Consider the following 18,969-nt stretch of genomic DNA (forward strand, 5'->3'; position numbering starts at 1 on the left):
TAAGAGCTTGATGACCACCTCGACATGGAAATGTGGCAAGAATAACAACAGCAATCAGCTGTATATGGTTAGTGAGACGCCAGGCGCCAGACCCGATGCCTAGCAAAACTATTGAGTGCCTCTGATATTCGATATGACAAGGCGAATTGGAGCCTTAAAATAACCAATGGCCATCATGTTCCCGTAGCGATGGGTTCTATGGACCGGAAATAGCTCTTTTGGAGCTTGACGAGGAGCACTACTACATGCAAGTGTGTGGTTAAAACAACAAAAACGTCCCCTGAACAAAGTCCGTAGTAGTAGAGAGGAATGGGCTGTCCACCATGATGACGACGTTATCCGCGTAAGCAATGACCTTTACTCTCCCCCTCTCGGAAAGTCCTTAGAATATCATTGAAAACCAAAAGACACAAAAGTGGGCATAAAACCCCCCTCTAGTAAAAATCTTCCTAATCGATACTTTCAGTGATTCTGCCTTCAGCCTTTTGGCAAGCCAATGCACCAATAGAGAGGGGTTCAAACGTTCACGAGAGGACCGTGTGTGGACTCCAACTTCACGTTATTAAAACCCCCTTCTTTGTCCAAAAAGAACGTCAAAGTAACGGAACTCACACCGAAATTCCCTCCTATCTAGCCAACCACATTATGAAGAGCATTGTCAATCAATCGACCTCTATCGTAAGCGAGTTTGTATGCCTCTGCCCTTTGCAGCATAGCAGACAGTATATAATGGTTAATGTGGTATTTATATCAAAAAAGCGTTTTCGCAGTAAATTCAGTATAAGTACAACATACCACCGTACGGCCCTTAAAGACTTCATAGTGGTTGGCGTGTGTTGCGATTTCTGGCTTTCCTTTTCGATTTGCAATGAAAAACCTCCGATCATTGAGCTCGTCCCGAAAGAGAAACAAACAAAAAATGTATGCCATCCGGTTCCGTTTAAAACTACCCTTTCTCCTGCCAGGCCTTTGACGCCCAGATTGGGCGCAAGATAGTTCATCAGCTCCTGTGAATAAACTAACAATTTTAATCCACTAATTTCCCCAGCGTTTAGTATCCACCTCCAACACCAAAAAAAATCGGTCACTGTTTGTTCGGCGCATGACAATGCGTAATGGCGCATGACAATCATTTAAAAAATGATTGATATATAAGGACCAATGCTGCATCGAAAAAATGATCGGTCTTTTGCTTAGAAATAATTACTTGACATTTTTTTACCTCTGCGCTTGGGCAGTGCACTCAAATAAAAGAAAATGAGAACGATGTAATATTTAAATTTTTCCACTCAAAGTTCATATTTAAGTGTCTAGGCTGTTTTTCACGATTGTTGTTGGTGAATTTATTTATTTTTCTTATTATTTCATTTCAGTTATGATCCCGAAGTTGATCGTTGGTTCCTGGTGCAACCGATGCACACCAAGCGTTTGGGTGTTGGCGTAGTTGTTGTTAATCGTCTCCTATATGCCATTGGAGGTTTTGATGGTCACGAACGTTTTGCCTCAGTAGAATGTTATCATCCGGAAAATAATGAATGGAGTTTTGTCAAGCCCATGACATGTGGCAGAAGTGGGGCGGGAGTTGCGGCCATCAATCAATATATTTATGTTGTGGGCGGATTTGATGGTACGCGGCAACTATCCACGGTCGAACGTTACGATACCGAAAATCAAATATGGGAGCACATGGCTCCCATAAAAATTGCTCGCAGTGCTTTATCTCTTACTTCTTTGGATGGCAAACTTTATGCGATAGGGGGTTTTGATGGTTCAAATTTCCTGTCCATTGTAGAGGTATATGATCCCAAGACGAATTCTTGGGAACAAGGCACACCTTTGAGTTCGGGAAGATCAGGTCATGCCTCGGCAGTGATATACCAGCCATCTTGTGTAAATAATTTCATGGACTGCATGGAGGATGAAAGTTCTAAACGTGATAACGATGGAGGTTTTAACAATGAAAATCTAAGCGATCAACATGGTGGCAGTCGAGGCGCGGGTTCGGGAGGCGGTGGCGACATGGGCGGCAGTGGTAGTTCCTCTTCTCAGGGCTTCCAGACATCATTTGGCAGTGGTGGCTGTAGAAATTGTGAAACTGAAATAATACCTTCCCAAAGTGATAATGAAGATGAAATTCCAGCTGCAAATAAAAATAAAACTAATGCTCCCGTAGAGTTTAGTAATACTCCAAGTAAAATATTCAAAGTAACACCTTCTCAAAGTGATCATGAAAATGAAATTCCTGCTGCAAATAAAAATGGCACTAATGCTCCCGCAGAGTTTAGAAACATTCCAAGTAAAATATCCAAACGACGAAGGTGTAAAATGTCATGGAGATTGAAAAAATGTCATCCAAATGCTGCCAATGAAGATGTGAAAAAAACGATAAGTACTTCCACTGAAATGCCTGCGGTCTCCAGGGTAAGTTCTACTCAGCAGCAGCCGCAGCAGCAGTTTAAAGATCAAAGTCACAGTGGAGAAAGTTTAGAAGAGAATTGCTCACCACCCATTTCATCCGCCACAAAAGGCAAATGCAAATTTGCCCAGTGCAAAGCGCATTGTATAGCTGAGGCCATTAGAAAATACACAAATAGTCGGGCCATTTTATGCGATTTTGTACACTGCCTGCTGGAGAGACATACGAAAAAAATGCTAGATGTGTGAAGAGGAGACAGACATTACTACTCAAAATGTTCACCCAAGTGTTCCAGTGTTCAACCACAATAATATGTGATATATTACAAAAAAAAGGAAAATAGATTATAATAGCAAATATTAGCATCATACTTCGAGAAAAACTTCTCTCTCGCTCTCGAAAATACTGTTACACCCACATAGGAAGACGGCAACTAACCTTTGTTGCTTTATGTAACTGCTACATTTCAATGTCTCAATGCATTTGTTACACCCCCTCCCCCCAATTAGTCTTACTGTATTGACATTTCACATTCCATATCTATTGTGTATACTACTCCTTTTACCATTTAGTCATGTACCATGGATTAGTTAAGTCTAATATAAAATTTCCTTTGCCTAGTTTTTAAAAACAGAACATTCAATCCCTCCTTCGAACTTTTTCATCTTAAGTTGCTTCCCTTTTTTTACGAAAATCCTGCTGCATAGTTTTAAAGTCCGTAGTTATAAATATATGAAATAAAATATTATAAACTTTTTTTGAATTGTTTTTGTTTTCCTTTTTATTACACAACAACTTTTTAAACAATGTTTCACTATTGGCATAAGATTTACAAACTTCTTTGCTTGCGTGCTCGTGGTGGATTCCAAGAAACGGGAGTGTTGTCGGTTATCGATATAATATTAAGACCACTCATTTGCAGACCTTTAATGGCAGACTGAAATAAAAAATAATTTGTTTTTAATGACAAATTAAAATTGTGTTGCATTTTTTGGAAAAGGAAAAGGTTACATCTAAGACGTATCGAGCCTGCGCTTAATTCGCTTAATACTAGGAATTATATGGAGGCTGTCAAGTCTGAAACTTCTCAAATAGAGCTATACAATGTGAACATACCGGCAAGCTGTGGTCTACTGTTAAGTCACTCTCGAACCCCGATAAACGGGATGACAGCACCTCAGTCACTTTTGGCAAAGTAGCCGTGCCTGATCCGAAAAGTTGCGCTAGGTTGTTCAACCGTCATTTTATTGTGCATCCCAAGAGTGACAGGACAAGGAGGAGAGCCATTCGCCGTATTCGTGGTCTCCCAGCCGATGAATAGCCAATTGTGATGGCTGTTCATCGGTCGTGCGCGAAGTTACGAATGTCATCCATGGCGCCAAATCATCCAAGGGGTTGGGCCCCGACGGAATCTCTACATTAATGTTAAAGAATCTGGATTTACCTGGAGTTGAGTATCTCACTACTGTACTCAACCTATCTTTTAACACTCTTTAAGTACCCGATGTCTGCAAAATGGGCAGAGTGATCCCGCTACTGGAGCCTGGTAAGGACCCGAGTTTGTAGGAGTCGTACACACCCATCTCCCTTCTCTCACCAGTAGCAAAGACGCTTGAGGCATTACTCCTCCCGAGTCTCGTAGGAGAATTTCCATTCGCCGAGCATCAACATGGATTTCGAAGACTGCATAGCACAACAACTGCTTTGCATGCCATCACCGCACACATTTGCCGTGGCTTCAGTCAGTCCAGGCCATGTGATAGGACGGTCCTGGTGGCACTGGACCTATCGAAGGCATTCGACACGGTCAGCCATGCCAAACTACAATATTTGAGAACATCTCCAACACGTCCCTCCAGCCAGGCCTGAAACGCTGGTTCACGAATTATCTGTGTGGTCGCCAGTCATTTGGGGAATTTAGGGTTAAGAAGTCGAAGCACCTTAAAGTGAACCAGGGAGTTCCCCAAGGTGGGGTGATATCTCCGGCACTGTTTAACCTCTACCTATCCTCCATTCCACCCCCTCCAGACGGCATAGAGATCGTATCATATGCGGACGATTGTACGATCATGGCATTAGGCCCCCCAACCATTGTTGACATCTGCGATAGGTTGAACGTCTACCTCAACGAACTTGCCTCATATTTCGCTGCAAGAAATCTGCTCTGCCATCAAATCTTCAGCCACATTGTTCACTACAAATAGCGTGAGGTGAATACTGAGCTGACTGTGATGGTCGATGGAGAAATGATTCCGATAAAGTCAAAAGTAGAAACAAGGTCCTCAAGTCACTTGCTGGCAACACTTGGGGTGCAGACAAAAAACCTTGTGGACCACGTACAAAGCAATTGGCCGGTCTGTGGTAAGTTATGAAGCGCCAGTGTGGTCTCGCCAGCTTTGTGGCACGCGGTGGAATAATATTCAGATCTGTCAGAATGCCGCCCTCCTAACTGCGACGGGCTGTCTTCTCAGTTCTCATGTGGACCACCTCCATCAGGAGACAAAGATACTACCAGTGCGAAGACATAACTACATGATGTCCAAGCAATACCTTTTGGGTTGTTATCGCAGAGACCATCCAAATCATCATCTTGTGGATAGATATCCACCGCCCAGAAGCCTTAAGGAAAATCCACATGATCTAGAGCGTGAGGTTCAGCGCTACAAGAGAGAACCTCTAGATCAAGCGGCAGGTCTAGACATCATTCATGCAGATACGGTAGCAGATGCGGTAAATGGCTACCGGGTGAATGTAGTCCTTAGAGAACGACCGCCTCCCATTGAACCTAAAGAAACTGACCTCTCCCGGCAAACCAGAGTAGTTCTGGCTTAATTACGTTCCGGCAGATGCAGCCGCCTCAACTCCTACAGAGCAAGGATTGATGCCGACGTGCAAGATGTATGTCCTGATTGTAACCAGGGACCACACGATACACGTCACCTGTTTAACTGCGCAGCCAGACATACTCGACTCAGACCCAAACCCCTGTGGACGCTCTCCATCTTAGACACAGAGTTCCTAGTTCTTGACACTCAACAGAATCAAGAAGACGAAAGATAGAATACAACAAACTACTACAACAACAACAACATACCGCCAGTGGTATGTAATGTAACCAGGCAACTGATGTCTAGTTACAAGCACGAAATCAGTCGCCTATTGTCCGATTACAATCGCTGAGTATTAGAAAATTATAACGTCTATCACAAGATGTGAGATTCTTTTCTGGCTAATGGCCAGAGAATCTAAGCCTATGTTATTGTATGTAGTTCCCTACTTTGTTCTCAAAGAGGCAAATACACAATAACCAATCTTTAGCAATCCCATGGCAGCCGGTTGTATGTACCGGATTGACCCGATGAATTCCTTCATCGGCTAGAGCTGCCGCCTCAGTGTACCATAAACTGCTACTACAACAATAACCAATCTTTAGCGACGTTTATGATCTGGACCAAAAGTTTCAGCACTACTCAAGAGACAGTCTTATACAGAAAAAATTAAGATACTGTAACGAAAGCGGTAACCAACTGTCGAGTGAATTGCGTTCTTGGACGCCATCTGTCGGCAAAAGCACCTGATGGCGATGGAGTTAACGTGTTAACTGTTTTCCCTCTTGTAAACATATGACACAAGTTGTTGTTGTTGTAACCACATGTGGAGAGGGCGATCCTCTTCATGCTCCTGTAAATGAACAAGCTCGTTCCGATCCAAAGACGGATTGGTTATTTAAGGCGCCACCTCACGCCGGAGTGACTTTGAGCTATAAAAAGGAGCCGTATCATTGAGATACAACGGAAAGTTTGCTGCTGTTTCTTAACTCATTTTATACTACTAGTCAAGATGTCGATAAGGATTCCTTTGTGGTTTTTTGATAAAATAATTAAAAATATTGCATGTTTTTGTACTAACCATCCTTCCTGGTCCCAATCCTTTAACTTTCACACGAATAGTTTTCCAACCTAATTCGAGAGCTTTCTGAAAATTAGCGATATAAAGATGTTAAATAAATTAAAAACGATTTATTGTTAAGAATTTAAAAAACTTACACTTCCGACTGTTATAGCAGTGGCCTGGGCAGCAATATTGGTACCTTTGCGGGCATTTTTGAAGCCTTCAACGCCACAGGAATGTGTCAATCGGGGAACACCTAAAATATGAATATAATATTAGAGTTAAACAAAGAAAATAGAAATCACAATGGTGGAATTGACAAAGTGGTTTGAAGCTGAGACTTGCGGAGGGAAAGAAATGCTTGACCAGAAGTGATCTTGGATCGTTCTCGTCACGGAAAAAATGGACTTCAGTGGGGATCGTGCATAAAGCACTGTCAATTAATCAGTCTTTTATGCCTTGTAACAAGATCTCCTAAACTATGAGCAATTGAGATCGAGGTGAGCTCAGGGACCAGAATTAATTGATAGTTAACCATAATTTGCCTTCTGTATGGATTTCAATTTAAAATATTCTTCTTCATACCTTTACTATCTGTGAACACAATAATGGTATTGTTGGGTGAAACTCGTATGTTTGCAATAGGTATATCACTGAAAGGCAAGCCATTGAAAAGTTGATTGTTCAATCCAGCGTCAGGGAAGAATTTCTCTTTTCTGAAATTAACCATGGCAAGTCATTGTTTGTTTTTGGTTTCTTGCACATTATACATACTTGCCCAACAAGGTATCAATATCAATAGATTTTTCACCGGCAGTACCCTCATCCTTGGCTGGCATTGAGGCAAGCATTTCTTTGCGGTCTTCAGCTTTCCTAACAATGCTGCTGGTATGAAAACTATTTGCCCATGTTTTTTGGTTTAAGGATCGCCTTGAGGTTTGTATTGCTGCCGTGAACAAGGTTTTCAAAGACATTTTCTTTGAATAAATGTGAGAAAAACTACTAAATGTCCAAAATTATGCACGAAACAGCATTCTCTAAAATTACATCACAAAAAACAGCTGCTTAGGAAACGAAGCAGGGTGATTCAGAAATAAATAAAATTGTAATAAAAATATAAAGGGGATTTTAGGTTTTCAAAGTCAAATTAAATGTTATATTGCAGTTTTATTTTAAAAATATATACTTATTTAGTTTGGGGAAAAAGACAAGACTGATTGGCGGGTAATAAATTCTTAAACGAATTTATAATAATACAACCAGAATTCAATGTAGCATTACCACCCAGTACCTTTTTATAACATTTATCTATACAGTACTTCCAGACATATGTTATTTTGGTGAGTGGCAACTCTCTGTTTTTCCATTTTGACGTTTGCATTTCTCTTTGACTGCCCATTTTTGATTTGGTTTCACGTGTTTTGGTTTTTTGCAAGGGAATTTTGAATTTTTATTAAGAAATGGCTTTAAAACGTCTTAAAAGTAAGTTTTTATTTGGCATTTTCCTTGAAACAATATAACTAATTGATTTTCTACAGCAAAAAAATCGAAACGTATTACCGGCCGTCTTAAACACAAAATTGAAAAAAAGGTACGTGATCACAACAAGAAAATACGTCGTGCCGAAAAGAAGAATCCCAAGAAGGGCAGCAAAAAACAAAAGCTCATACAAATTCCCAATATATGTCCCTTCAAGGAAGACATTTTAAAGGAAGTGGAAGAGGCGAAAAAACGCCAAGAGGAGGAACGGCAAAGGCGAAGAGAGGCTTTTAAAAATGAGAAGGATCAGAACCGATTCAAAAGTCTGGAGGCTTTAGCCGATGATGCGGATATGCGTGGCACTGTGCATTCAATTATGCATGAAAACGATGTTGCCAGTGAAGAGGTGAGTTTGAAAAACATTAGAATAACATTCAAACATAAAATGTTTATAGAAATCAGTTTGTTATGGCCTCAGATAAGCAGGAAGTTGACAGTTTATTGAGGCGATGATGTGATAGCTTCCAAAAGTACATAGGGCTATAGTTTGAGTTAAGGGTTAGGTTGAAAGGGTAATCCACCATGAAGGTAAGTTTTCTCAGTTTGGCCCATTTTGTGACCACCTTCGCCCTAACGACGGAATAGGTCATCAAAACCCAAAATATTATAAGCAAATCCCATGTGCCCCGCCATTTGGTCTATAACACAGTGGCCGGTTATAACTCCAGTAATAGTGCTCACCGACCTCTTATATCAAAAGACCTTTAAGTTTTGAGGTAAAAAGAGTTAATTTCTACAATTGAATAGCTTTTGGAAGTTTTTATCAAGAACTCCAACATCATTCTATTTATAATAGGCATCTAAACTAAAAATGTCATATAATCTTCTCTTTACAGAAACAATACAAAGGTGCCGATGCCAAGGAGCAATCCCTGAAACAATATTTCAAAGAATTCAAAAAGGTCTTGGAAAATGCCGATGTAGTCTTGGAAGTTGTTGATGCTCGTGATCCCTTGGGAACACGTTGTGTTGAAGTTGAACGTGCTGTTAAATCATCGCCAGGAAATAAACGTCTTGTTTTGATTTTGAATAAAGCCGATTTGGTGCCTAAAGAAAATTTAAATGCTTGGCTTAAATACTTTAGACGTTTGGGCCCAGTTACCGCTTTTAAAGCATCAACACAAGATCAAAATACAAAGCTTGGCAGACGTAAATTCCATCAAATGAATTCGGAAAAGGCAATGCAAGGATCGATGTGTGTTGGCGCTGAACTGTTAATGTCTATGTTGGGTAATTATTGTCGCAATAAGGGTATCAAGACGTCGATACGTGTTGGTGTGGTTGGTATACCAAATGTCGGCAAAAGTTCCATAATCAACTCATTGACTCGAGGAAAATCTTGTTCGGTTGGATGTACACCAGGTGTGACAAGGTAAGTTGTTGGATAGTTAAGAAAAGAATATTTTAATTTTTCCTCCCGAGAACTTTTGTGGCTTGTAAAATGGCAAAATTGCATATTGGCGAAATACATGAATATTTGGTCCTATTTTAAAGACCCATAAACTTATGGGTGGAAACTTGCCCTTATCAGTTCATCAATACCTTCTAATTGACAACCGTATTGCCTAGGTTGTGGATCCAAGGGGGTGTTTTGGTAATGAAAGACCCCATATATTTCGCACTAAAATGAAATTCCTCTTCTTTGGATCAATATATGGGGGCATGAAAAAAACCCAAATTGCTCCGTTTAAAACGCAGTTTTGCCAGATTTAATATACTTTTCGTTATTTATTTTTTTATAGTAAATATAAGAATAATTTTAACGAAGGAGAAAAGCATTGTCTGCAATTGCCGTCAGCTTACAGCATGGCTATTAGCGGTTATATTAAAACTTTGGTGCTGTATTTCATTTTCAGAGCTATGCAAGAAGTCGAATTGGATTCCAAAATAAAGCTCATCGATTGTCCCGGTATTGTATTCACAAATTCAGGAAAGAGTGACAATATGCCAGCCGTTTTGAAGAATGCCCAGCGTGTAGGTGATGTTAAGGATCCCTTTACCATAGCCGAGAGTGTTTTAAAACGTGCCAGCAAAGAATACTTTTGTAAATTGTACGATATTACGGAATATGAAAGTTTTGAGGAATTCTTCGCCAAAAAAGCTGCTCGTATGGGTAAGTTCATAATCTCAAACACATAAATAACAACAACAAAAAAAACACATTCTGAGATGGGTGGGACTGCAACAGATCTTCACGAAATCGTGAGGGGGAAGGAGAGAAAGCGAGAGAGAGAGGGAATGTGAGACAGAGAGAGGAAATGCGAGAGAGAGGAAATGCAAGAGAGGGGAATACGAGAGAGAGAATTAAAAAGAGAGAGAGAGAAAAAACCAGAGAGGAAAAGGGAACTAGAGAGAGAAAGGGAAAGGGAACTCGAGAGAGAAAGGGAAAGGGAACTAGAGAGAGAAAGCGAGAGATAGAAAGCGAGAGAGATAAAAAGCGAGAGAGATAGAAAGCGAGAACGAGAAAGCGAGAACGAGAAAGCAAGAGAGAGAAAGCGAGAGAGGGAGAAAGCGAGAAAGAGAAAGCGAGAGAGAGAAAGCGAGAGAGGGAGAAAGCGAGAGAGAGAGAAAAAACGTGAGAGAGAAAAAGCGTGAGAGAAAGAAAGCGAGAGACGGAAAAAGCGTGAAAGAGAAAAAGCGAAAGAGAGAGAAAGCGAGAGAAAGAGAAATCGAGAGAAAGAAAGCGGGAGAAAGAGATAAGGAGATGGGGAAGCGAGTGTGAGAGAGAGCGAGTGAAAATTTTTGGAGCAGAGTATAAATTTCCGAGATCTTTATTTTAATCGATCTGAGCTGTTACGCAGCCGTGCGTGCCTAAAGCCCAGTACTGTCTTCGAATTTTCACACGAACAACTTTTAAACATTTAAAAAATGGTGACGAAGAAAATGGGAACACATTTCGAACAAGTGGTACTGAGTTCTATGAGCAAAATAGAAGCGACATGTCGCTGCATCAGAATAAATTTTGCACAATTTTTATTGCAAATGTAATTAAATGCTCACGAAATAAGCCGAATCAACACTGCTTCCACACTGTTGCCTTTGTTGTGTGTTGTTGTTTGACTTTTGTTTGTGTTCTGACAAAAGAGAGAGTCCGTCGGATTCCGCAATAATTTAATAGGCATTTTTGCTGTGAATGAAGTCAGTACCAGGTTTAAGGCTGACATCACAAGCCCCATTGGAATCTCTTGTTGTTGTAGTGGCCACATTGTGGAGCAAGTTAGTTCTTGTCCATAGCACCGATCGCCGCGGAAAAAAAAAATTACCATTTCCAATAACTCGCCTTGTCCTTATTTAGACAAGAGCAGGTGCCTACCGGCTGCTTGTTGAGACCATCGAGGTCGCTGATTGTCTGCGACTGCAATAACAGTTGCTTCGCATGAAGCATTCCAAACTGTAAATGAGTCCGGTAGCTCCCAGCTAAGCTTCTCGTGATAACGATGTACACCATAGAGTTCGGAGCTGAAAGTTCCAGCCTGTGTGGTGCTCATAGTTATCCCGTGGAGCAACTGCAATCGTTTCTATGCACGTACTTGGTTCGAAGGGCCTCCTTTTTATGCCGAGGCAGAACGGCGTGCCGTATAGCGGTACCACTTGGTAGAGAAGTTTTAACATGGCAGGATCGCTCACAAATGTCGCCAGCGTTAGAAAGAGAATAACCACAGCTGAAATGTTTTCTGATTTTCATGCCGGAATTTTAAATCAGGCATTCGGTGTCATAGGCGGATTTGCTAACTTTTGCGCCACTGTGGCATCCATAGTTCGTTCTGGCAAAAAGTAGTTACCCCTCCGCAAATTTGCAACTACAACAATTTTTGGTTGCTGCAAATATTCCCATGAAAGTTCCACGAAGGCAATATTAATTAGTGCTGTCCGATTCAAGTTTAAGCTTAATGATATTAAAGCCTCCATTTTATATCGAACTACGAAAGCGCCGTAGCAGAGCGAAAGCGTTTAATGATTTCGCTAGTATTTTAACCAAAGCGTTCTGTCCTAGGCGGTCAAGCTAATCTTCGCGCCACCGTTGCAAAGATATAAGAACTGCAACGTTAAAACGATTTCCAGGACGATGCCCAGACCAACACCTGCACAGTTGTAACGGATACAATGTGCTACGTAAGGATCGCATTATACCATCCGCTCGCTTTATACCATCCGGTCAAATACCTCAAGGGCGGCCCAATTTTCCCGCGCACGCAGCGGTACTCGCAGACGACCGAGATGGGAATCGTTGCACGGACCCCATTTACCCAAGAATCGAAAATGCAAATTGCAAATTTTGCTGATATAATGATAATTCCACTAAGGAACAGGGGCAAACTTCTCACATATCAATGAGTGCAGTCCGATTCGAATTTAAGCTCAATGATAAGGGGCCTCCTTTTTGTAGCCGTGTCCGAACGGCATCCCGCAGTGCGACATCTTTTTGGAGAGAAGTTTTACATGGCATAGTACCTCACAAATGTTGCCAGCAATAGGAGGGGAAAACCACCGCTGAAAATTTGTTCTGATGGTCTCGCCAAGATTCGAACCCACGCGTTCAGCGTCATAGACGGACATGCTAACCACTGCGCTAAGGTGGCCTCCCATACCTAGAATCGGCGATATGGAAATAAATATGGTAGTCACCGAACATACACGAAATTTTGTGACTGGAGCACTTGGATCAATGTGACTTAGGTAACGGTTTACGCAAGCTGTGATCTACTGTTAAGTCACACTCGAACCCTGGTAGAAGGGATGGAACCTATGTCACATTTGGCGACGTAACTGCGACTTACCCGAAGAGACACGCCAGGTTGTTCAACCGTCAATTTAGGCAGAGTGATCCCACTATTGAAGCCTGGAAGGGACCCGAGTAAGGGAGAGTCGTATAGACCGATCTCCCAATTCAGCTGGCTGTCCTGTAGCCAAAACGTTTGAGAGACTACTCCTTGGAGACCAACCGCCACCCATTGCACCTGAAGAAATTGTACTCCCCCGGCAAACCAGAGTAGGTCTGGCTCAGTTACGATCTGGCAGAGGGGGCCGCCTCAACTTCTACAGAGCAATGATTGATGCCAACGTGCAGAATGCGTTTCCCGATTGTGACCTGGGACCACACGACACACGTGATCTGTTTAACTGCCTAGTCAGTCTCAGTCGACTCAGATCCAGATCCCTCTGGAAGCACCCCACCTTAGTCTCAGAGTTCCTGGATCTGTATATTCCACAGAACAAAGCATACGGAAATAAAACACAACACACTGCTACAACAACAACGATTTCGAGTAGAATTGGCTAGTTGGATGGACAGTTGATCTTTGTCGCGTGGTCCCTGGTTACAAGGAGGACACGCATCTAGTACAGAAGAATTTCAGACCAATAGGAACTAAGGCAATTGTGGTCAGTGCTTGCCAGCTGGCGGCAGTGCATGATTGTCCTCAAAGCCTTGTTTTATCGGACCCGTAGATTTTCCCACTATGTTTCGCTTACTCTTGCGGCCCCCAAAGGGGCTGCGTATTTCACCAACAGTTGGCCAATCGTCATATAGGTTGTTAATCGGGCTTCGTTGCCTTTTTATAGTGCTGCCGGCCAAAAATTTACCTCATCACAGAGTGAATTAGCATGAGACATCGAGGAATGATTATTGAAGGTCACTCCTAGAATCTTTCGGTGTTTTACTGTCGGAATTCTTTATCCATCGACCATGACCTCGAACACTTTTTTAACCTCACTCGTCAAGGTAATTGTATCCTTGTGTTGTACACTGAGGCGGCTGTCATTGCCGATGAAAGACTGCATCGGGCAATTCGGCTGGCTGTCCAGGTGGTGAATTGTGAAAGCCCTGATGGTCCCATTGGTAAGATTTTCAGGTTACAACTCCTGGAAGAATTCCGCCAGATACTGGAGGTAAATGTTTATGGAATATCAGCATCCGTCCCTTCTTTAGAGTGCCCCTTTTCGTTTTGTCTCTCTTTGAGTGCTCGGGACAATCCGTCGCATATCTTCATATCAGTCACTGCTACTTTGTAAAAAGTGACGGAGATCCTACCATTACCAGGTTTCGGGAGAACCTTGACAGTTAACCACAACTTATCAATAGCTTTAAGTTTAGTTTATAATCCTTGGCCACCCTATAGATTTCTAGATTCAGTTCCCTGATTCTAGGGTCACTAGGATTGTATGAGACACTCCTTGGAGATCTTAATATTCTCTCTTTCATTAAAGAATACCATTAACCATCTTTATTTCCTTCACCTCTATTTTTAGGTAAATTTTTGAAAAAGGGCGTACCTGATGTCGTTGCCGCTGCCCGTAGTGTTCTCAACGATTGGAACACAGGCAAAATCAAATATTGCACACAACCACCAGAAATTGTGGAAAATAAAGATATCCATGTCAGTGCGTGCATTGTACATGCCGAGGCCCGTGAATTTGATGTTGATAATTTTGAGGCAATGGAAACGGAAATTCTCAATAATTTTGATGTGAAAAAAGATGATGTCATGGAAATAACCTCAACCGGACCGGTAGAATATAAACCAATGGATGAGGACAAAGACGAAGACGAACCAAATACAATAATCGATGAAACAGAATCGCATAGTAAGAGAAAGAAGCGAAAATTAGATGAGGGTGAAAGGAGAGAAAAGTCAGATCCTACCATGGACTTGGAAGGTAAGACAACACATTTTTTTCAAAAGAATTTTACACTCATTTATTTTATTTTCTTTGAATAGGCAATCAAACACTTAATAAAAACCTAAAGGAGCTGCAAAAGAAAAAGAAAAAACAAAATATACGCAATGAAAAGAAAGTCTCTAAAATTGCCGATGTTTTAGACAGTTTCAGCATAAGCAACACACACAGCGATGATAAATACGATTTCGATCAAGATTATATCATTGAATGAAATTGATTAGTTTATTAGTTGCTTTTATTGGATATAACTTATATTTTATATACAAAAATTATTTTATTGAAATTTATGAGCTTTTTTTTAATATGTATTGCTAAGGTACATAAGAACTTAAGAAAATGTTGTGAAAATAAAAAAAGCCTATCAGTAGGCTTGTGGTTAAGAAACCAAATCGAAAAATAAGATCTGGCTCCTACAGGCTGAAGATGTCAAATGAGACGATTTGTTTCAGTGGATTCCCCATTATAACGAATGGGCCCGTATTTTGTTTGCATTGTTATTAATAGTCGTTATATAGGGATTTATTTTTGGATTCAATTTTCTTTTCGCTTTTAGAAATAACTTGAGATTTCCATGGAAAAAAAGCTTCCGAAAACCTTCGATCATAAAGCAAACCGAATATGTGGCAAAACATGAGATCGAGTAATTTTTGGACATTGTAATGATAAGCATCAATCATCAATTGCCTATTCGTTGGATACCACATAATTTGACGAATGCTTAAAAAAAAGACTCGTGTTCATTGAAGCAGAAAATGCGTTTGGAATAAGCATATCGAAGTAATCAATCGAGTACGTATGTAAATTCTGAGTGCCGGTAAGTGTAAGACTATTTCCTCTGTAGTTGTAGTTGTATCATACTGTTTTGTCTCCATTCTGGTTCACGAAACATAGTATGCAGAGGTTCTTATCATTGGGTATTCGTCCATCTAGTCAGATCCTTGGTACCTTGTAGTTCTTCAGTCAGGTTACTTCAACCTAAGCCTCATTCAGACTAGGCAGTATACATGCTATGCTATCATCAGGGTTGGCTTTTCTTTCCTTTCCATTGTTGCCACTTTTCCGACTCTGCAGAAGGATTTTTCTGTGGCATAGTCAGTGGTTTGATGTCCGCATCTTTGGTACAATTTTCGGAATTCATGTGAGCTGATGAATGTAAGCGAATCGAGATGCTATGAAGTCAAAGCATCTCGATTCTTTCACATTCATGTCTTTTCAATTCTGTGTTCGTTTTTCCTCTCTCCTTTTCTTACTAGACCTCTTCTTCGCTTGACGCCTTTTTTGCTTTGGTAACTTTTTGACATCCCTAGTTCATGCCTTGGGTTGGAGCCATTGGGGTAAAATTTGCAAATTTTGCCCATGAACATTAAGGAACAAGGCAAACTTCTCACATATCAATGAGTGCAGTCCGATTCAAGTTTAAGCTCAATGACAAGGGGCCTTCTTTTTATAGCCAAGTCCGAACGGTGTGTCTCTTTGGAGAGAAGTTTTACATAGCATAGTACCTCACAAATGTTACCAGCATTAGGAGGGAAAAACCACCGCTGAACATTTTTCTAATGGTCTCGGCAGGATTCGATCCCCGGCGTTCAGCGTTATAGGCGAACATGCTAACCTCTACGCTACGGTGGCCTCCCTTGGGGTAGCTACACATTTTGATAGGGAAGTGCTACAGCCCAACCAAAAAAAAACTTAAAAATGAAAAATCAAAAGTAAAAAGGCAATAAGTGTAGCCGGACTGAACGTTGGATACCCTACACCATTTATGTGGCTGTGATAGTAAAAAAAGTAAAAAGCCGTACCCATCGTCGATGTAACTTTTCTGTATCGCTTTTTCGTCTTGTTTTTTTTTTGTAGTCGAGGTGGAGATTTTTTATCCAATCATCACGAAATTTTCCTCATATCACTTTTATAGCCCAAAGAAGAATGCTATGAATTTTGTTAAAATCGGTTCAGATTTAGTAATATGAAAAGTACCAATTTTGGACCCCCTGGACAAGGTCCGCAATAGAGGAAGGAATCAGCCAGCCCCTATGATGACGACATCATCCCATGGACCGGAACGAGCTTGCTCACCTATGAAGCTTGACGTGGATCGGTACATCCTCGTAGATGTATGTGGCAACAACAACCACAGCAAGTCATCTGCGTAGACAAAACCCTAAGCCTTCTGCTAACCAGGAGTCATCAAAGAATGGACCAAAATCCTCCTTTTGGAGATCCTCTATTCACAATCTTTTAAATCGAGCCCAGGGGACTGCACCAAGAAAGTTTTAGTGTACGGTCCTTCAAAGTGGACGGTCCCTCAAAAACTGGCAGGGACTTTCTGCAGGCTGAGACATAAGTCTCCTTTACCGTGGCAGCGAAAGTTTCTAGACCACAGATCTAGATCCGGTTCTCGCAGCGTAAGATTCCCGATCACAGATACTGATTTCCAGGTTCCGTTACGACTGCGACTGGTTCAGGAAATACACCCATAGCACTCACATTTTCTAACTTTTCTGCCTTGACAGTTTCTTGATATATACTGAGTGAGCTGCAATCTAATTGGCCCCATTCTCCGACCCTACTACAGGTGAAGCAGTGCCGATCGTCAATCGATTGTCCCCAGTGGGGAAGTGGACCAAGAAACTTCGAATTGTTTATTTCACATCAGAGTAACTCATCACGTTTCGAAGAAAATAAGCCTCTCATGATAAGTCTTTCACCCTGTTTCTGTCTGAGGTATGAGCAAGACCTCTGATAGGCAGCTCTCGCTTTCCTGGCCTATGGCTTTTTCTTATTCTGCAAATGCCCTTTAATTGACGCGTCAATATCCCGTGCACTTCCGAACGTGTGGTAGCCCTGTTTTTGTTGTTGTTATTGTCGTAGCCACATTACCATGTGGAGGTAGCAATCTTTTTCAAGCTCTTATAGATGAGTAAGCTCGTTCCGGTCCATAGAATCGATCGCCGCGTGAACATTATGACCATTGCTTATTTAAAGGCTGCAATAACTCGCCTTGTCATATCGAGCATCATAGGCACTCAGTATTTAAGCAAGAGCCGGTGCTGGCCGGTGTCTTACTAGGACTCTACACTCGTTACCGCCGATTACCCGCGACTGCAGTTGCAACTACTCCGTATGAAGCATTTCCTTATCCGCTATCTTAGAACGCGCGCTGTAGCTCACAGCTGAGCTTTTCGTGATGACGATGAATACCACATGGTTTGGAGCTCCTAGCCAACCCGTGTGGTAGCCCTATGGGTGGGTATGGCGGTATTATGCATCTTTACAAATGGGGATGATACGCATGATTTGTAGTATCATCCCCATTACTCACGAACAACTCCCCCCTCTCGTGAGTTGTTCGTGAGTAAAATGTTTGTCTTGTGAGCGTGAGTCAAAATAAAAAAGTCGTGCGTGAGTAAGATTTTTTTCTTGTGAGTGTGAGTGAAAAATCACTCACGAGCACATCTCTAGCCGCTATATCATAGCGACAAGGAGAGCTTTCTCCAAGCAATTGGGTCAGTCGGTGAGAGTATACCGTTGCAATCTACTTCGTTTGCAGCTTTCCGGTGTCTAACTTCCGTGCAGTATTAGATCGTGGCAAAAGTGCAGATTGCGGGGAAAATGGAAAAAAATATAATTTTTTGCACACACCCCTAATTTGACCCCATGAAAACGAATATGAAGTCCGTTATTGGGGTTTGAGCCTGGGGGCCCCAAAACGGGCCCTCCCCCTCATCTAGTGAAAATGTACGGAATGTAGGCAAAATGGTATTCAAATTAAGAAAATTTTTGCGGGGGAAAAGGCATGAAAGTCAATTCCGAGGCTGCAGGGCCATGAGAATTTTGAACCTCTGTTGAAAAAATGAGTATATGTTAAAAAACTTGACTGCTATCGTTAGCGTCAGATTTTAACCCCTTTAGGACTTTTATTATCGCGAGTACTTTTTAATCTCACGAAACTGGCTATTTTGCTATCAGTTACCACTTCTCATTGGTTTGGGGGACACAAATATGGATACTATTTTTTCAAATTTGAATCCTCCAAACCAACTGAATGGGAATCTGAATCCTATGTTTGCTAATTTATTTTTGAAAACAGCAGCGCAGGCGAAAATTTTTTTCAAAAAAAAAATTGCGCGAATGTAATTTAATCTAAAGGAGGCCACCATAGTGCAGAGGCTTGCATTTTCTTTAATTCGAGTTCCCCACTGTCTATTTCGGCGTCATTTCACTTCCTAAACTTCCCCCTTTCACACAAAGGGGGGATTTTTAGTTGTTATACCCTCCGCCAGTGTTATGACATTTTAAGTCAATCTGGCCATGTCTGTCCATCCGTCCATCCGTCCATACGTTCATTCCTCTGTCTGTCGAAAGCACGTCAACTTTTGAAGAAGTAAACACAAATACTTCTTATTAGTGTAGGTCGGTTGGGATTGTAAATGGGCCAAATCGGT

The 18,969-nt window shown here is 41.4% G+C and overlaps 3 protein-coding genes across 5 annotated transcripts in view; 2 read left to right on the plus strand and 1 right to left on the minus strand.

Annotated features, from left to right (window-relative positions):
• LOC106082190 (kelch-like ECH-associated protein 1B) overlaps positions 1 to 3,179 on the plus strand; it is a 55,868-nt gene extending 52,689 nt beyond the window's left edge. For all 3 annotated transcript variants that reach the window (XM_013244566.2, XM_013244565.2, XM_013244567.2), the window contains exon 5: positions 1,374 to 3,179. In XM_013244566.2, coding sequence (XP_013100020.2) covers positions 1,374 to 2,664 — 1,291 coding nt within the window. In that variant the 3' untranslated portion in view covers positions 2,665 to 3,179. The remainder of the gene's footprint in view (positions 1 to 1,373) is intronic.
• LOC106082191 (small ribosomal subunit protein uS11m) lies at positions 3,180 to 7,361 on the minus strand. Its single transcript, XM_013244568.2, has 5 exons — positions 7,082 to 7,361; positions 6,893 to 7,023; positions 6,463 to 6,563; positions 6,326 to 6,391; positions 3,180 to 3,353 (listed from the first exon to the last, which is right to left on the minus strand). Exons 1-5 carry the CDS (start codon positions 7,279 to 7,281, stop codon positions 3,246 to 3,248), a joined length of 606 nt encoding a protein of 201 aa, XP_013100022.2. The 5' UTR covers positions 7,282 to 7,361; the 3' UTR covers positions 3,180 to 3,245.
• Positions 7,362 to 7,681: 320 nt separating this feature from the next.
• Positions 7,682 to 14,927, plus strand: LOC106082197 (guanine nucleotide-binding protein-like 3 homolog). Its single transcript, XM_013244573.2, has 6 exons — positions 7,682 to 7,789; positions 7,846 to 8,192; positions 8,683 to 9,218; positions 9,703 to 9,959; positions 14,096 to 14,503; positions 14,566 to 14,927. The coding sequence occupies exons 1-6, from the start codon at positions 7,768 to 7,770 to the stop codon at positions 14,736 to 14,738; spliced, it is 1,743 nt and encodes a 580-aa protein (XP_013100027.2). The 5' UTR covers positions 7,682 to 7,767; the 3' UTR covers positions 14,739 to 14,927.
• Positions 14,928 to 18,969: the final 4,042 nt, after the last annotated feature.

This window comes from Stomoxys calcitrans, chromosome 2 (assembly GCF_963082655.1).
Source record: "Stomoxys calcitrans chromosome 2, idStoCalc2.1, whole genome shotgun sequence".
NCBI lineage: Eukaryota > Metazoa > Arthropoda > Insecta > Diptera > Muscidae > Stomoxys > Stomoxys calcitrans.

Excerpts from the sequence above, each read along its gene's own strand:
- LOC106082191 (XM_013244568.2), bottom strand. The coding sequence starts at position 7,281 with ATGTCTTTGAAAACCTTGTTCACGGCAGCAATACAAACCTCAAGGCGA. Across the intron at positions 7,024-7,081 it reads ATTGATACCTTGTTGGGCAA|AAAAGAGAAATTCTTCCCTG; the intron begins GTATGTATAATG and ends GGTTAATTTCAG. Across the intron at positions 3,354-6,325 it reads GATTGGGACCAGGAAGGATG|TCTGCCATTAAAGGTCTGCA; the intron begins GTTAGTACAAAA and ends TTTTTATTTCAG.
- LOC106082197 (XM_013244573.2), top strand. The coding sequence starts at position 7,768 with ATGGCTTTAAAACGTCTTAAAA. Across the intron at positions 7,790-7,845 it reads GGCTTTAAAACGTCTTAAAA|CAAAAAAATCGAAACGTATT; the intron begins GTAAGTTTTTAT and ends GATTTTCTACAG. Across the intron at positions 9,960-14,095 it reads CAAAAAAGCTGCTCGTATGG|GTAAATTTTTGAAAAAGGGC; the intron begins GTAAGTTCATAA and ends CTCTATTTTTAG.